We start from the raw sequence: 17400 nt of genomic DNA on the forward strand, positions 1-17400 counted from the left end.
AGATCACAATGTAATAGTGATGAAGAGTATGCTGAGATTGAAGAGATTAGACAGGAACAATCAGTACGCAAAGTAATGGAATACGGAAGAATTAAGAAATGTCGACACGCCTGAAGTTCTGTAAGGCTATAAATAGAGCAATAAGGAATAGAAGTACAGTTAGAGGAATTGATATCTCTTAAAAAGTCAGTACCAGAAGTTGGAAGGGAAAACATAGGTGCAAAGAAGGTAACTGCGAAGAAACCGTGGGAAACTAAAGAAATACTTCAGCTGACCGATGAAAAGAGGAAGTACAAAAATGATACGGGGAAACTCAGGAATACAGAAACACCGTCGTTCAGGAATGAAAAAAATAAAAAGTGCGATGAAACTAAGACAAAATGGCTGTATGAAAAATGTGAAGAAATCGAAAAATAGGTGATTGTAGGAAGAACTGACTCGGCATACAGGAAAGCTAAAACAACCTTTTATGACGTCAAAAGAAAGCAATGGTGGTAACATTAAGAGCGCAACGGGAATTCTACTGTTAAATGCAGAGCAGAGAGCTGATAGGTGGAAAGAGTACATTGAAGGCCTCTGGAGGGGAAAATTTGTCTGATGCGATGAAATAAGAAAAAAGAGTCGATTTAGAAGAGACAGGGTTCCGGTATTAGAATTAGAATTGAAGAGAGCCTTGGGAAAACTAAAAATAAGGACAAGGGATCGAGAACATACCATCAGATTTTCCAAAATCGTTGGGGAAAATGGCAACAAAACGACTCCTCACGATGGTGACAGAATTTGAGTCTGGCGACTTTCGGAAAAATAACCACACAATTACGAAGACTGCAAGAGCTGACAAGTGCGAGAATTATAGCGCAATCAGCTTAACAGCTCATGCATCCAAGTTGCTAACAAGGATAATGTACAGAGGAGTGAGAAAGAAAATTTAGGATGTGCTAAGTGACGACCAGTTTGGTTTTAGAAAAGGTAAAGGCATCCGAGAGGCAATTCTGACGTTGCAGTTGACAGTGAAAGCAAGACTAAAGAAAAATAGACATGCTCATTAGATTAGTCGACCTGGAAAAGGCTTTCGACAATGTAAAATAGCAAGACGTTCGAAACTGAGAAAAGTAGGTGTAAGCTACAGATAAAAGCTTGTAATACACAATAAGTACAAGAGCCAAGAGGGAGTAATAAGAGTGGACGATCAAGGACGAAGCGTTTGGCTTAAAACGGTGTAAGACAGGGATACATTCTTTCCCCCTACTGATCAATCTGTACATGGAAGAAGCAATAATGGAAATCAAAGAAAGGATGTGGAATGGAATTAAAGTTAAAGGTGAAACGATATCGATAGGACGCGCTTGGTGATGTTGCTTTCCCGAGTGAAAGTGAAAAAGAATTACATGATATGTTAATGGCATGAACAGTCTAATGAGTGCAGAATATGGATTGAAAGTAAATCGAAGAAACAAGAAAGTAATAAGTATCAGAAATGAGAACAGCGAGAAACTTAACATCAATATTGATGGCCCCAAAGTTAACGAAGTTAAGGATTTCTGTTACCTAGGCAGTGAAACTTCCTGGCGGATCAAAACTTTCGGGCGCAAGTGCTCTACCAACTGAGGTACCCAAGTACGACTCACGAACCGTCCTCACAGTTTTAATTCCGCCAGTACTTCGCGTCCTACCTTCCAGACTTTGCAGAAGCCCTCCTGCATACCTTGCAGAACTAGCAGTCCTGGAAGAAAGGATACTGCGGAGACATGGCTTAGCCACAGCGTAGGGGATGTTTCCAAAATGAAATTTTCACTCTGCAGCGGAGTGTGCGCTGATATGAAACTTATGCAAGGTATGCAGGAGAGCTTCTGCAAAGTTTGGAAGGTAGGAGTCGAGGTACTGGTGGAATTAACTCAGTGAGGACGGGTCGTGAGTCGTGCTTGGGTAGCTCAGTTGCAAGAGCACTTGCCCATGAATGAATGGCAAAGGTACTGAGTTAGTCTCGGTCCGGCACACAGTTTTAATCCGAAAGGAAATATCAGCGCACACTCCGCTGCAGAGTGAAAATTTCATTCTGACCTAGGCAGTGAAATAACCATTGACGGAGGGGGTAAGGATGATACGAATAACAGACTAGCACTGCCAAAAATAGTATTCCTGGCCTGAAGAAATTTACTAATCAAACATAGGCCTTCATTTGAAGAAGAAATTTCTGAGAATGTAAGACTGGCATAAAGCATTGTATGTTAGTGAAATATTGTCTGTGAAGAGAAGAGAACCGAAGCATTTGAGATGTCGTACTACAGGCGTATGTTGAAAATTAGGTGGACTGATACGGTAAGGAATGAGGAGGTTCTGCGCAGAATCAGAGGAATGGAACATGTGGAACTCACTGAAAAAGGGAAGGGACAAGATGATACATCTGTTGAGGTCGTAGGTCGCAAGTGCTACTCTGAGACGAAGAGGTTGGTACAAGAGAGGAATTCGTGGTGGGCCGCATCAAACGAGGCACATGACAGATAGCCGGAAAAAAAGTTCAGGAATTGTTGTTACCGTACTTATGTTCGGCACTAGGTCACAACCCCCCCCCTCCCTCAAATCCTCTGAAAGTTAAACAGATAGTAGAAAGCCAAGTGATGGTCTTAAGTACTACACGCTATACGCTTTATAGTGGCTAGCTGTGATATATCTCGTGATGCAGCTCTTCTTGCTAACCTAATGCAGCTCTTCTTTTTAACCGGTATTCATAACAGCAACTACCTCCATCCAGTTAAATCTACTTACTGTAGTCACGTCTTGATCCCCCTCCGAAGCTGTTACCCTGAGACTTCTTTCCAGCATCAAATTAACATATCCTTAATTATGCCCCAGGTTGCGTCCAGTCAACCGGTCTTTCATTGTGTCGGGTTTGTTCCATACTGTTTCCCCAGTTCGGTTTAGCGTCTTGGCATTAGTTACTCGATCTGTCCATCTAATCTTCAGCAGCCACCACAGCAACACACATCAATAGCTCCTCGTCTCTTACTGTCTGAACTGTTAACTGTGCCCGTTTCACTCACATTCAAGACTACACTCCAGCAAAATACCAACAAACAATATTTCCTGACAGATTGTGTCTTCCAAATCGGGTCTGCGAGGTGGTGCAGTGGTTCTCACACTAAACTCGCATTCGGGAGGACGACAGTTCAATCTCGCGTCTGGCCATCCTGATTCAGGTTTTCCGTGAATTCTCTAATCACTCCAGGCAAATGTTGGGATGGTTCCTTTGAAATGGCACGGCCGACTTCCTTCCCGGTCCTAATCCGATGAGACTGAGGACTTCGCTGTTTGGTCCCTTCCCCCAAACAATCCAACCCAAATCGGGTCTCGACTCTGTTACCCTTCACCTTTCGGTGGTTCCAGGTTAGAGTTGAGGCTCTGCCAGGAAGTTTAATATCACCGCACGCCCCACTGCAAAATGAATGACATGGATTCGATAAAATCCATAGCAGCAATTATAATTCATATGGAAACTCACACAGAAGTTCACTGTATTACATGCCCTCGATGTAATTGCATCGCATCTCGATCACCTTCCTCATGCAGATGGAAGGCGTCTTACACAGTCAGCGCGTCCCTCTTCGTCAATCTCTCGGGGACCGCAATGGGACAGAGATGTCCTTATTGTGCTATGGCGTGCCACGACGAGGTTCCTTCAGTTTGGAGAACAGGCCGTAATCACACACGCGTATCTAGTGAAACAGTGGTTGTTCCAGTACCTCCCAGCACCACGTACGCGAGAGCTCCTGTACAGGATTCGCTGTGTAGCATCGTGAAATTGTTACGATGATGGGATTCAGTGCCAGAAGGTTCCATTACTTTCTTCTCAGTTCGGGACGAAGGTGATGCCGCAAGAAAATGCAATAGTAGGCTGCAGTGACTGACTGCCTCTGTGGTACAACGTGATCCAGAATTAGCCGATAGGTACCGTAAGCCGCAATAAGTCACTGTTAGGTGGTGGTCCATGGCAGACGTTCTGCAAGAGAGAACCAGGGCGCTACCATTCATTGGCCGTACGAGTAACGATTAAAGCGCCAATCCAAGTCCAGGTTTCGTTCATGGCGACGATTCTACCACAATAGTCTTCATCCTACTTGCGCTTGCGATTGAGCAGTTCCTCTGCAATTCATCATTCTTGTGGTATTGACTGAGCAGTTCCTCTGCATATTCATGTCGATAGCACTGTTGCACCTCGGTCGTTTTATGCAGTACCCAACGTGAGAGGTCGTCATTCTTGCTGTTGGGCGGTCCTTGCGACACACCGACAGAGCTGTACGTTGCCTGCCACCCGCGTTCGGGAAGATAATACAGATGCGAAGTGATTACACAAATGTAATACGATGAACGCCTGTCAATGAAGTGTGGCACGAATTGTACCAGTATTGCTATTTTTTATGCAACCCATATACATTCGATCTTAAATCTTGTTTTAAAAATTTTTCTAAGGGTTTCTTCCATATGTTCTCTGCTTTGGCCGTATCCACTTCCAGTGAACACAGCAATGCTTTGCAGTTAATAAATGTTTACTGGAATTGGATGTAAATTGCATTCTGGGGTACCTCTGGGAGCTGTCAGTAAGCAAAATTCGGCTCCTCGTTTAGATTTCTTCCACCCTGAGGGCATGGAACTCGAAAATTACATTAAATCATAGACACGATGAGTCACGTAAGGCGTAACGCCCCCTTTCATTCCGTGAACGGTTACACATACCGAAACGCGGTTTTCGGTAAATGTTAGAACGTCTAGGAGCATGTATTTTTTGTGTGGGTAATGTTTTCAGCGCTGATACCAACGGAAACACAGAAGAAACTCTTTTGGAACCGTATACTTTTTATAGCTGCATTCGATAGTTCTTGAGAAGACAATTACGGTGATACAGCATCCGTTAACGTTGACGTTGAAAGGTGCCGTGAAAAAACTCGAGATATGTCCCAGAATTTGAGAGCACGGTGGCTGGAATCGGCGGAGCTCTCGAGCTACGCTGTGTCAGAATGTCGACATACTTGCCGGTTCACTTGTCTGCACTGCAGACGCTCATGTCTGTTCAGACATTCGTTGCATGCAGACATGCACACAAACAAGTTGCATATATATACTACATCTATATGGCGAATGTAAAAGAAGCGCCGTAAAAACAGTCGGCTGCATAGAGCTATCTGGATCGCCAATGTCCGACGCGTCAGGCAATTGCACGAATTGCTACGACGTTAGTGCGGACAGGCTGCTCGCACGTCAAAAAGAGTAAAAGAAAGAAGACTGCAACTGACGGAATAGGAAGAAGCTGTTCTGGCTGCGACGCTAATGAATCCGAACGGCAATACGAGACACATTGCCAAGAAACGTGTGGTCAGCCAGAAGAGTGTCAATCGCATCGTGCGTTCGATACAGTTCCCCACAGTCGTTTAATGAACAAAGTAAGAGCATATGGACTATCAGACCAATTGTGTGATTGGATTGAGGAGTTCCTGGATAACAGGACGCAGCATGTCATTCTCAATGGAGAGAAGTCTTCCGAAGTAAGAGTGATTTCAGGTGTGCCGCAGGGGAGTGTCATAGGACCGTTGCTATTCACAATATACATAAATGACCTGGTGGATGACATCGGAAGTTCACTGAGGCTTTTTGCAGATGATGCTGTGGTGTATCGAGAGGTTGTAACAATGGAAAATTGTACTGAAATGCAGGAGGATCTGCAGCGAATTGACGCATGGTGCAAGGAATGGCAATTGAATCTCAATGTAGACAAGTGTAATGTGCTGCGAATATACAGAAAGATAGATCCTTTATCATTTAGCTGCAAAATAGCAGGTCAGCAACTGGATGCAGTTAATACCATAAATTATCTGGGAGTACGCATTAGGAGTGATTTAAAATGGAATGATCATATAATGTTGATCGTCGGTAAAGCAGATGCCAGACTGAGATTCATTGGAAGAATCCTAAGGAAATGCAATCCGAAAACAAAGGAAGTAGGTTACAGTACACTTGTTCGCCCACTGCTTGAATACTGCTCAGCAGTGTGGGATCCGTACCAGATAGGGTTGATAGAAGAGTTAGAGAAGATCCAACGGAGAGCAGCGCGCTTCGTTACAGGATCATTTAGTAATCGCGAAAGCGTTACGGAGATGATAAACTCCAGTGGAAGACTCTGCAGGAGAGACGCTCAGTAGCTCGGTACGGGCTTTTATTGAAGTTTCGAGAACATACCTTCACCGAAGAGTCAAGCAGTATATTGCTCCCTCCTACGTATATCTCGCGAAGAGACCATGAGGATAAAATCAGAGAGATTAGAGCCCACACAGAGGCATACCGACAATCTTTCTTTCCACGAACAATACGAGACTGGAATAGAAGGGAGAACCGATAGAGGTACGGAAGGTACCCTCCGCCACACACCGTCAGGTGGCTTGCGGAGTATGGATGTAGATGTAGATGCAGACAGAATTCCCATCCCTATCCTCTTGCACTACATCAGGCACTCCACAACTGTGATTTCGAATGTATAGAATTTTGTTGGTTTGCCCTTCAGCAACTAAGACAACCCCACGTTTCTCCAATGTGCGCTCTTCACCGACGAAGTAACGTTTACTAACAACACCAGCGTAAGTTTGCCTAATATGCACTACTGGGCAGCCTAAAATACACACTGGCTTCATCAGGTGCTACATCAACGGCTGTGCGGCGTAAGGGTATGGTGCGGCATTTTAGAAAATTACATTTTGCGACGTTACTTCATCTCAGGCGTTCTAATTGGACATCAGTACGCACATTTTGACGGACATCCCGCCGGTTGTTCCAGAAGTGTATGTGGCTGCCACATTAGGACTGTCCAGCTCACTCGTCCCGCGTTGCAAGGCAAATGCTGAATGAGAATTTTGCTGTGGTTGGATAGGATGTTGTGTTGCCAATGTCCTGCGAGGTCCCCTGATTTAACTCCTTTTCATTTCTTTCTTCGGGGAGCACTCACATGCAGACTATGACGTAGCCCAATGTACGACGAGACAATGTGTCATAGAATCGCCGGTGCATGCTCTACCATATCATCCACTCACGTCTGTTCATTCTTTCGAACAGCGATTGCAAATGTGCCTTTCAGTCCATGGTCAACAGGCAGAACCCATTACAAAATGAAGGGTAAAGTTACTTTCCTGCTAGACAAGTGTTACACGATTTCGGTGGTTACCAAATCATCGTTAGTAAATTATTCCATTTACGTGCGAAATCCCACTGCAATATCAAATAAGTCGACTGCGTGTAATGCACGTAGCTGGTAACACTGTGATTACGCGTTCACGTTCAGCATGAAAAGAAGTTTCGTTAAAAAGATTATTTTGCGGTCTACAACTGGTCCCCAAACTATTTTTAATACACTGTTTAATTAAGTAAGGCTCGCTCGGTTCCTTTCTCCCTCCGTGACAAGTTATGGCAGGAGCTTCAACGTCTGGAGGATTAAGACATCCTCAGCCCCGTTTCCCGCAGCCGTTGGGCTACGCCCATCGTTGTTTAGAGCAGTGTAGACAGACATTTGCCCCACAGCATGTATGTTACCTCCAAGACGCACACAGCCACGTACAGGAAAAGATAGGTCACATCTTCCTTCTAACACTTAAATACTTAATACAGATTTGCTTTCTGCAGCGTACAAGGCATCTTCATTTTTGACGAACGAACACTTGATTTCTCTGTTTCAGCTCACATAAATCTGGGAGGATGCACGAATCTGGAATACTTTTCCTAAGCCCTTTGTGATTCGTTAGATTCTAGTCTTTCTTACTTCCTTATACAAAATTCGTAGGTGAACCTTCATATATGTCGTAAGTTGGTTCAAGGGGAGATAAAGCTTTATTCTCGTAACGCAGGCCTACATTACGGTGTAAAACTACGCAGCCTGACCGAGACGCCTGCTTAGAAGTGTTTGCACCGCAAACGCCTTTTTTAATGAAATGTTTCGACGTCAGCTTAAACAAACGCTGGTACAGGCCATCCCCAAAGAGGGGTGATTGCCTGAGCTGCAAGCTTCTCAAATTGCCGATTGGTCCCTCTGCCACATGTTCGGCAGGTGTGAACTGTGGAGTGAGCAATTACCTAATGCGGGTGCACCCCCCTCCCCCTCTTGTCAAGCCCCCCCCCCCCCCCCAGTTGCAACGAGTGCGCCATCGGAGATGCTGGCATTCATGGGGTTTTCTCGCAATGAGTCACTCATGTTCAGTCAACGACTACAAAACGTAAACGTAATGAGGCTAATGACTGAAAGACCTTTCCTGCTGCACCACGGCTCCTCGTGCTCTCATGTACTGAAGATGGTCAGTCCTTCACAATGGTAAATCCGTTTATTATTGGGAAAGGTGTTGATGCAATTGCCGGCCCTGTGAAATCCTGCTGTCGTTTACGGAAAGGCACTTTGCTTTTGGAGACTACTTCTGATTAGCAAGTAAAACTACTGCTTGCTGCCTCATTTCACCATGACTTCCTTGTTTGTGTCGAGGCGTATAGAACTTCGAATTCTTGCCATGGTGTTATGTACACTAGGCTGCTCGACGGTCTAACCGAGGCCGAAATCCAATCCTACCTCTCTGATCAGGGTCACTGCCATCCACCGTTTAATGGAAAAGGGAGATTCCTCCTTAATGCCCATCAGTACTTTCCTCACCTTTCGTAGAGTGGTTCTTCCGTCCTAGATAAAAGCAGACTATGAAATTATCACAGGGTCAGGTGGTACATTCTGAACCCTATGCTCTGCTACCAGTGTCAGCATTTCAACAACGCTAGTTGGCACATAGCAAAATGTGCAACCTGTGGTAGGGATGTGCACGAGGGCAATTGTCTGCCACTTCGTCCCTGCTGTATCAACTAAAAGGGCGGCCATGCGGCCCCCTCTCGGGATTGTCCCGTATACCTTGGTGAGTGGGCTGTCCAAGAGATCTGGGTAAAAGAAAAAGTGCCTTACCCAGTCGCCCGCAAGTTACTGGCTAGTCGCAAACCCTGCGTTCTCCCGTCTGGCACCTATAGTTCTGTTTTTGTTACCCTCGCTCTATGAAGGACGTGACCACGCGGTCATGAGACCCCCAATTCAGCACTGAGGTTCTGAAATCGCCCGGTGTCAAGGTAGCATCACCATGTCCCCGTCCAGCTGTGCAACACCCCATCAAACAAAAGGGGCGAAGCCGCCAGATACACAACCAGTAGGCTGGAAACGACTCGAGGAGTACTCCCATGAGGAGTACCAAACACCACCCGAATCTTACTCTAACCGGAGAGACTCGAAGAAGTCCATCAAAGGCAAATATCCTTCTCCACCGCAGACTAGAAGATGCTCTTAGTGTGTCGCCATGTGATACCGTAGCCTGGCGGTCTCCGTGACGCTGGTGCGCACCGCCAACCGTTTTTCAGCGTTGGACTGCACAGACCGACTGCACAAGGACGCCCATGCTTCTGTGGACCCCATGGAGCAGGATCCTTCTGCTTCTGTACCCTTTAGTAGCGACTCTCCACAGGCTGTCACTTAGCAACCGCCAAGGTGACACCCTTACATCTCTACATCATGACTCTCCTCCAATCGAACTCTCATGGCCTTCGGTCCCACAAACACGATATATGGCTGCTTTTAGTATTGAACCATCCCCATTCTGCCTTCCGGAAACGAAATAGCGTCCTCACGACCGCTTTGAGCTTCCACATTTTTTACTGGTTCATTTTGACCTTCCCTCAGAGGTCAGCATTCCATCTCGTAGGGCGTAATGCTGTTCATCCAGGATGACATTCATAGTCAACCCATCTGACTAATCCTCTTTCATCTGTTGGCGTTCGCGTTGTCCTTCCCCCACCTTTTTTCCCCTCTGTACCATTTACGTCCCGTCATTTGTTACCAGGGCTGATTTCCCTCAAGTAACTGGGCAGGTACCTCCCCCATTTTTGCTACTCGGTGCCTTTAATGCACATCATGCCCTCTGGGGTTCTCCCAGCTCCTATCTGAGAGGTGCCCTCTTGGCTGACCATCTTAACCAATGTAACCTCTATTGCCATAATACTGGGACACTCACTTCCCTTTCTGACTCCTCGCACACCTATTCCTATTTGGATCTATCCTTCTGCCCTGCCCAGTTTGCCCATTGACTTAAGTGGTCCGTTCTTTCTGACTACTACTCGAGCGGCCATTTCCCGTGTGCTATCAGTTTGCTGAATCTTACCCCATCTGCGTACACACCAAAATGGCAGCTTCCTAAGGCTGACTGGCAACTTCACACCTACCTGGCGACCTTCGAAGAACAAGATATCCCCAGTTGTAATGGCCAGGTGGAATATCTCACAAACGTTATCATTGCTGCTGCAGAACGTTCCAGTCCTCGCTCTTCCTTCCTACCACGTCGTGTCCCAGTCCCTCGGTGGACTGCGGCATGCTGCGACACAATTCGCTCATGGAGATGTGCTCTCCGCGTTTTAAACGCTCATCCTGAGATGGCAAACTGCATTCATTATAAGCAGATTAGTGCAAAGTGTCGTTGGGTTCTTTGGAGTAGCTGACTTCATTCACTAGCTCTTTTAACAATTCCGCCCCTTCCTCTGTCGTGTGGGCCGATACCTGACAGCTATCTGGGACCAAGATCCATTCCCCAATTTCCTACCTGACAGTAACTGACGATGTCATCGTGTTGCTGTCTCCAGTACCTTGGGCAGCCATTTTGCGGAAGTTTCGAGCTCTTCCCAGTGTCACACTACCTTCCTCCATCTGAAACGAGTGGAGGCGGCTCGGGTGTTACCCTTCTCTTCCCCGAATCGAGAGTGCTACAATTCCGCCTTTACTATGAGGGCGCTCTCAGTTCATCCAGATCCTCCACCCCCCAGTCAGACACCATCCACATTCAGATGTTACAGCACCTTTCTCTTGAGGGTAAGCACTGTCTCCTTAACATGCACAACTGCATCTGAACAGAGGGTACGTTTCCCGGACGCTGCCGTGAAGCAACCGTCATACCCAATAACTAAGCTGGTAAGGACAAAAACCTTCCTTCTAGCTACCGACCCATGTCCCACCAGCTGCGTTTGCGAGGTGATGGAACATGTTTCATGCCCGGGTGGTATGGTTCCTTGAGTCTCAAAATTTGCTGACGAATGCACAGTGTAGATTTAGAGTGTGGTGTTCTGCAGTTAACCATCTCGTTACATTGTCCACCAACGTCATGAATGGCTTTCTGCGGAAATCGCTGTCACCGTGTTTTTAGATCTGAAGAAGGCCTAAGACTCCTGTGGAGAACTGGTATCCTCAGTATGCTTTACAGGTGGAGATTCCGTGGCCGCCTGCCCTGTTCTCTTAACACTTTCGTGTTCAAAATTATTGAGCACTTTTTAATGAATGGAAAGCAGATAGTAGTTAATAGATAGGCATATTTATCATACGGAATATCAAATTTGCTCGAACTGTGAAACTGAGGTCACACAACAAGGTGGGAAGTATTCTTCCCACTGCCCTTCCTTTGAGTTAAATGACAAAAACAACTTTTTCAATATGTCATATTTATTTGATGAATGTACTTGTCTTGTTAAAATGATTGTTCACAATTACTTGCCATATTATTTTCTGAAACATGGGTCTATGCGAAGTGGTATTTGACAATATATACAAACACAGCAAGTGCTCCTTTCCGCAGCTTTGGTACCACAATGATGGCACCTCCAGTAGGTTTCTCCTAAAATGGGTTGATACTCCCCTGCAGCCACATGACGAAAATCTTCAGGTACTTCACCCGTTTTTGCCAGAAAGACAGGTTTTTGTCCATGCCTTTTTGGGATAAGCCAGCGATCAATTGTCTGGCTAGATGGATCCTGTATGTGAGCTGATCATGCTGTCCACTTCCTCTTTTACTTATTTTCCACAGGATAAAACTGTTCACTGCAGCAACGTCCACCAGGAAATAAAATATTCTGTGCCCCCATTTTACAGAACGTCTGCCAATAGCATACCTTTCTCGTAATTGATCAAACTTATCGACACCACCCAATATTTTGTTGTATTCTGCCACACCTTCAGGACAAGAAATCTCTGTACTAGTACCATCCTTGTTTCTCCTTTTCACTGTGCCTGTTTCTCATGGGTCATGAATTGAGGACAGGAAAGTGACTGGACGGTTGTCCATCCATTTTACTGGAGAAATGGCTCCTTTCGTTTCAAACTGGAATTCTTCTCGTTCCAATTTTACGTTTTCCTTCTTAAATTTGGGTAAATCAAAAGTACTGTATTTACCTCTTACTATAGCTTTGAGGAAAAAATCACAAAATGTCACGCAAACAACACTGAAAGTCTGCTCTACAGAGCAACACTCAGCTAAACAAAGCCTCTGCGTGAAGGTACAGCAAAAACGGGGAACTTCCTATTGGAAGTAGTATCCTATACTGTTCACTAGGTGGTAGCACCGTACATAGATGGGAACTGTGAATCCCACGGGACTAGGAGCGAGTTAATTGTAGTGGGAAGCATGTTTCCCAAGGCTCATGAAAGGGTTTAGGAATTTTTAGAAGACAGAGTTTTGAAGGTGCATGTGTTTTTTGCCTTTCCGGACGCCTTTATCCAGGAAAAAGGTGTGCTTCAGCGGTCTATGCCGAGCGTCAACCTCTTTGCTATCGCCATTAACCCTATAATGGCCTGTCTCCTGCCGGGCTCCTCCGGCTCCCTTTCCGTTAACTATCTACCCGTCTGTTGCAGTTCTTTATTGACCTGTCTCAATGAGTGGCGTCTTCAGCGATGTCTTGATGGTCTTTACTTCTGGAGCATCGACAATGGCTTTCGTTTCTTCACTGACAATCGTCTGTATGAATTTCTGGAGGCGCAAATAGTTTCTTCCACCATCTTTAATGGCTTTCGTTTCTTCACTGACAATCGTCTGTATGAATTTCTGGAGGCGCAAATAGTTTCTTCCACCATCTTTACATCTTGGGCCAGTCGCTCTTCAGTTTGTCGAAAGTACAAAATTCCTGGGGCTCATGCTCGATAGGAAAAACTCTTGGTCATCTAGTGTGTCTTACATGGCAACCTACTGTACGTGATTCTTGAAGTCCTTCGTGTCCTCAATGGTACTCCCTGGGGTGCCGATCTAACCACCCTCCTTTACTTGTACCGGTCCTTTGTCTATTCGAAACAAACCTCCGGGTGTTTCGTTTATGTATCTCACGTCCATCCCTCTTACGCCTTCTCAATAGTATCCACTATTATGGCATCCGTTTATCCACTGGCGCCTTTTACACTATCCTGGTTGAGTGTCGATATGCTGAAGCTGCTGAACTACCACTGTCCTATCACTGTGACTTTCTCCTCAGCAGGTATGCATGCTGTTTGTCTGCCATGCGTGGCCACCTATCCTATGCCTCCATGTTTTCTTTGATGGGCAGTACGGGTCGCGTCCCTCTTCTCTATTACCATCTGGAATCCGCTTTCGGCACTTGCTATGGCGGCTTAACTTCACACTTCCTGCAACTTTCCCAGTGGGTGTGAAGCCTTCTCAACCTTGGTTTCGTGAAGTGGCCCATGTTAACCTCCCCCTTCATTCGTTTGCTAAGGACACTATTTCATCTTCGCTCTATGGCCTTAAGTTTCACGACCTTAGCATGGAACTTCGCGATAGTACCTCCGTATACACTGATGAACCCGGCTGTTCGGTCGGGTGTGCCATCATCATTGGCACCCGTGTCTTTCTATATTGGCTTCCGCCACACTGCTCAGTGTTTACAGCCGAGCTCTTCGCCTTGTATCAGGCCACAGAGTACATCTATCGACACTGCCTTTTCAATAGTGTCCTCTGCTCAGACTCACTCCACGCTCTTCAAAGTCTGTGCGCTGTACACCGCCCATCCCTTAGTGCAGTGGGTCCAGCAAAACTGTCACTTGCTCACTCCTGGTGGAACCAGTGTGATGTTTCAGTGGGCTCCTGGTTGTCAGTCTGCCAGGAAACGTGGCTGCTGAGGCTGCTGCCAAGGCTGCAGCCCTTGTACCTCACCCCACTGGATCCTATATTCCCTCTGAAGTATTTTGTTGCTCTCTCAGGAGGCATCACCAATGGTCCTTCCTTCACGGGAGTAAGCTCTGGCTTATTACGCCTCTGCCAGCGGCTTTGACAACCTCCTCTCGGACGTCCCGTCGTGCTGCGTATTGGCACTGCCTTCCTAGCCATTGTAATTCTATAAGAGATTCTACCTCACGAAATTGTACACATGGCGCCCAAGTTTTAACTACCGCCACTTCCTGCTGGAATGCACATTTTTTAACCATTTACGTTCCCGCTTAGGTTTGCCGTCTGAGATACTGCCCGTTTTGCGAATTATACACAGGCTGTTAACCTCGTTTTACTTTCTGTCCGCCAAAGCAATATGGCAAAGGCCATATAATTTTTTAGTTTTGGGCCTCCGTTTTTGTATGCTGTGTTTTTTGGCCCTTTCTCCACGTGCTTGTTTTTAGCTGTCTTCTCTTACGTCAGTTCGGACTGACATAGTCGTTTTTAACTCTTCTGTCTTCGTGTCCTATAGTTTTGACTTGGGCGCGTATGGGCCCAGTTGTTTTTTGTGCCCTAAAGCAAGCAAAACAAAACAACAACTTGCTCTAAGTGAAAGGGACTTAAGTTGGTGAACAATGTTCAAAATGCAGTAATAAATACTTACTGTATACATGAGGTGAGGGTAGAATAAATTACTTAAATGTTTCATGGATCGTGGCAACCGAATGTTCCACAAAGTAATTTATGTCGAACGATTCACCTTTGCAATTACGTGGCACTGCAAGTCCTTCAATTTAAAATGATTGCAATGATTAATATGTAATGTTAAAACTACGTGTCCCCCATATATATATGTATCTCCCTCCCTCCCTCCCTCAGTGAAGTTGTCAAACAACTTCTTTATGAGGTTTTCTTTACATTTTAAATTTTTACATCAATTACTAGGTGACTTGCTTTCTACGGTTGGTTGACTGCCCAACTTCGTGCCATGGACAACGAGATAATTACAGAGGGGGGGGGGAGCTTAAGATTGTCTGTTCTGAACTTAATGTGCGCTTTAAATTTGCAGTTGACAAACTTTGATCTCGTTTTCTGATTAACAGGCGTTAAAATCCTGGATGTCGGTGACGGGCAGCGTGGTCGGCGTAGCAGCCGGAGCAGCCACGATCCGAGCAGGAGTTCTGGCGAGCAAGGGCCAGGTGTTAAGTAGAATGGCCGAAGTAACTCGCAAAGCCCTTACTGTGACGTCAGCTGCCGCTGCAGCCACAGGTGCTGCTATCGGTACCTCCAGCACTGACGAATGCGTCACGGAGAGGGAGCCAACAGCTCTAGATGTGTTACAGTTCAGTGCTTCGGTGCTGTTTCTGGCTCACGCAACAATAAGTAACCACACAGTTTCGCAGGTGATTAATGAAATTCAGAATGGAGTAACGGAGAATTTCGAGAACAGTCTGAGAAGCAACAGACACACGAAACAGTTCAAGAAATCTGCGAGGAACGCAGCAGCTACTGCTGACAATGCGGTGGGCAGTAATGCAAAAGTTATTAAGGGCTTCCGCAGCATTGATAACAAGGAAGATTTCTTTGCTGGCACTGTGAGAACGAGGAAAGACTTCGGTGGCAACAAAGCCATTTTTTCTGAAAATGGAAACATTGTCGTGAACGGTGGTGCAGAAGTACATCCAATGCAGCTGTGTGAGGTGAGAAAAGACAAGAGGAGGAATCTCCTCTCACTGGCCGAACAAGCATTCCAGGGCAAAGTATCCGAAGCCATTTTCAGAAGTCGTCTTGACACACTGCTCAGCACCAACACTGTGAGCTCGTCTGGACCAAACACGTCTCAGGACAGTGATGCAGCAGAGGCAGTGAATATACTGGTTTCACAGGTGCAGCAGGAAGTAAAAGGGATAACCATAGGCAGAGATGAGGTAATGTTTATGCTGACAGTTGTGGATGAACTCACTGTTTTGGTGTGCTCGAAGAGAGACAATAAATACAGGAAATGGTGGCGCCTTATTTGGCACCATGCGAATATTATTGTTCAGGAAATGTGCGATACATATGATGAAGCTCTACATCTTGAAAATCCGAGACACAACTTTGTAGATAAACGCAGTTTCAATATGATAAACGGTATACAAATGACAAATGTCTTCATGCATTTTGTTTGTAGTATTTATAAGAAGTATAAAGATCACATTGAGGAACTTTTAAATGATACAGAGATACTGAAGACAAATTACATATTTTGTGGAAGATGTAAAAACGCCGTGTGATAGATAAAAATAGCATACTTAGTGAATATCATACTGAAACACGAAAATACGAAGTATTCTTTTGTTGTAACTGTGTAAATCAACGAATTGTTTTAAAATAATTGTGAAATGTTCGATTATTGCAGTGTACTCAAATGTTATATTGGGCTACTGTATGATTAGTTCCATTTTTACCCTAGGTATAAGTTCACATCAATTCTGTGCTGCGGTTTCTTTGTTCATCATCGTTTTTAGCCAGGTTTTGTTCCTTGTGAATTAATACTTCTGCTCACTTTGAAAGCTGCTTTTGTAAACCAAGCACTACAGTTTTATTAATACATGATTTTGATTGTATGTCATAAGTTGCCCCACATTATGAAAATCGTAGTCTGACTTCATATTTTTTCATTTCTATGTATTAATATTATTATTTATACTTTTGTACTGGTCGCTTCTGCTTACTTTGTATGTTTGAGTTAATAATGTCACTTGTAATTTACAACAATAAAAATCATTAATTTTTTGATGTGTTTAAATGACGGCGAAGGAAATGAACGGATATGGTCTGAGACGACGAGAAAGAGGCGACTCGTACTGCTTTTTCTACGAAAAAGCAGTGAATTTTTAGTGCTGTTTCGCAAAGCAAGGTTTATGGACCCTACCTTTTTGAGGAAGAAACCGTAACACTAAAGCCATATCTTGAAATGCTACGGAACTGATTATACCCACAACTTGACTCTGACAATGTCATCGATCAGGAAGATTGAGCACCACTGCACTGGCACAACGTGCGCAGTTTCCTCCATGCCAGCGTGCCTCAACGTTACATAGGGCGTACAGGACAGCGAGATGAGGCTTTACACTCCTGGCCTCCTAGATCCCCAGACTTCACACAAAGTGATCTCTTCCTGTGGGGATACGTTAAACAATGTTTGTTCCTCCATTACTTCGTAACACTGAACTAAAACCCAGAATATCAGCTGCTGTAGCTTCAGTGAAACACCTCACGCTCAGTTTGGGATGTATTCGGCTATCGGCTAGATGTCGTCCGTGCAGCTAATGGAGGAGACATTGAACTTTTGATGGATTTTTATAAACTTTTGTAATTTGAGTAATTTAGTATAAAATTTGTTGGTGTTAAGCCC

At 45.1% G+C, this 17400-nt stretch overlaps 1 protein-coding gene across 1 annotated transcript in view; it reads left to right on the plus strand.

Annotated features, from left to right (window-relative positions):
- Positions 1-16276, plus strand: part of LOC126088410 (uncharacterized) — a 198409-nt gene extending 182133 nt beyond the window's left edge. The window contains exon 7 of the mRNA XM_049906549.1: positions 15104-16276. Within this exon, the coding sequence (XP_049762506.1) occupies positions 15104-16276 (1173 nt within the window). The remainder of the gene's footprint in view (positions 1-15103) is intronic.
- The last annotated feature ends 1124 nt before the right edge of the window (positions 16277-17400 follow it).

The sequence above is a fragment of the Schistocerca cancellata genome, chromosome 6 (genome assembly GCF_023864275.1).
Source record: "Schistocerca cancellata isolate TAMUIC-IGC-003103 chromosome 6, iqSchCanc2.1, whole genome shotgun sequence".
In the NCBI taxonomy this organism is placed as follows: domain Eukaryota; kingdom Metazoa; phylum Arthropoda; class Insecta; order Orthoptera; family Acrididae; genus Schistocerca; species Schistocerca cancellata.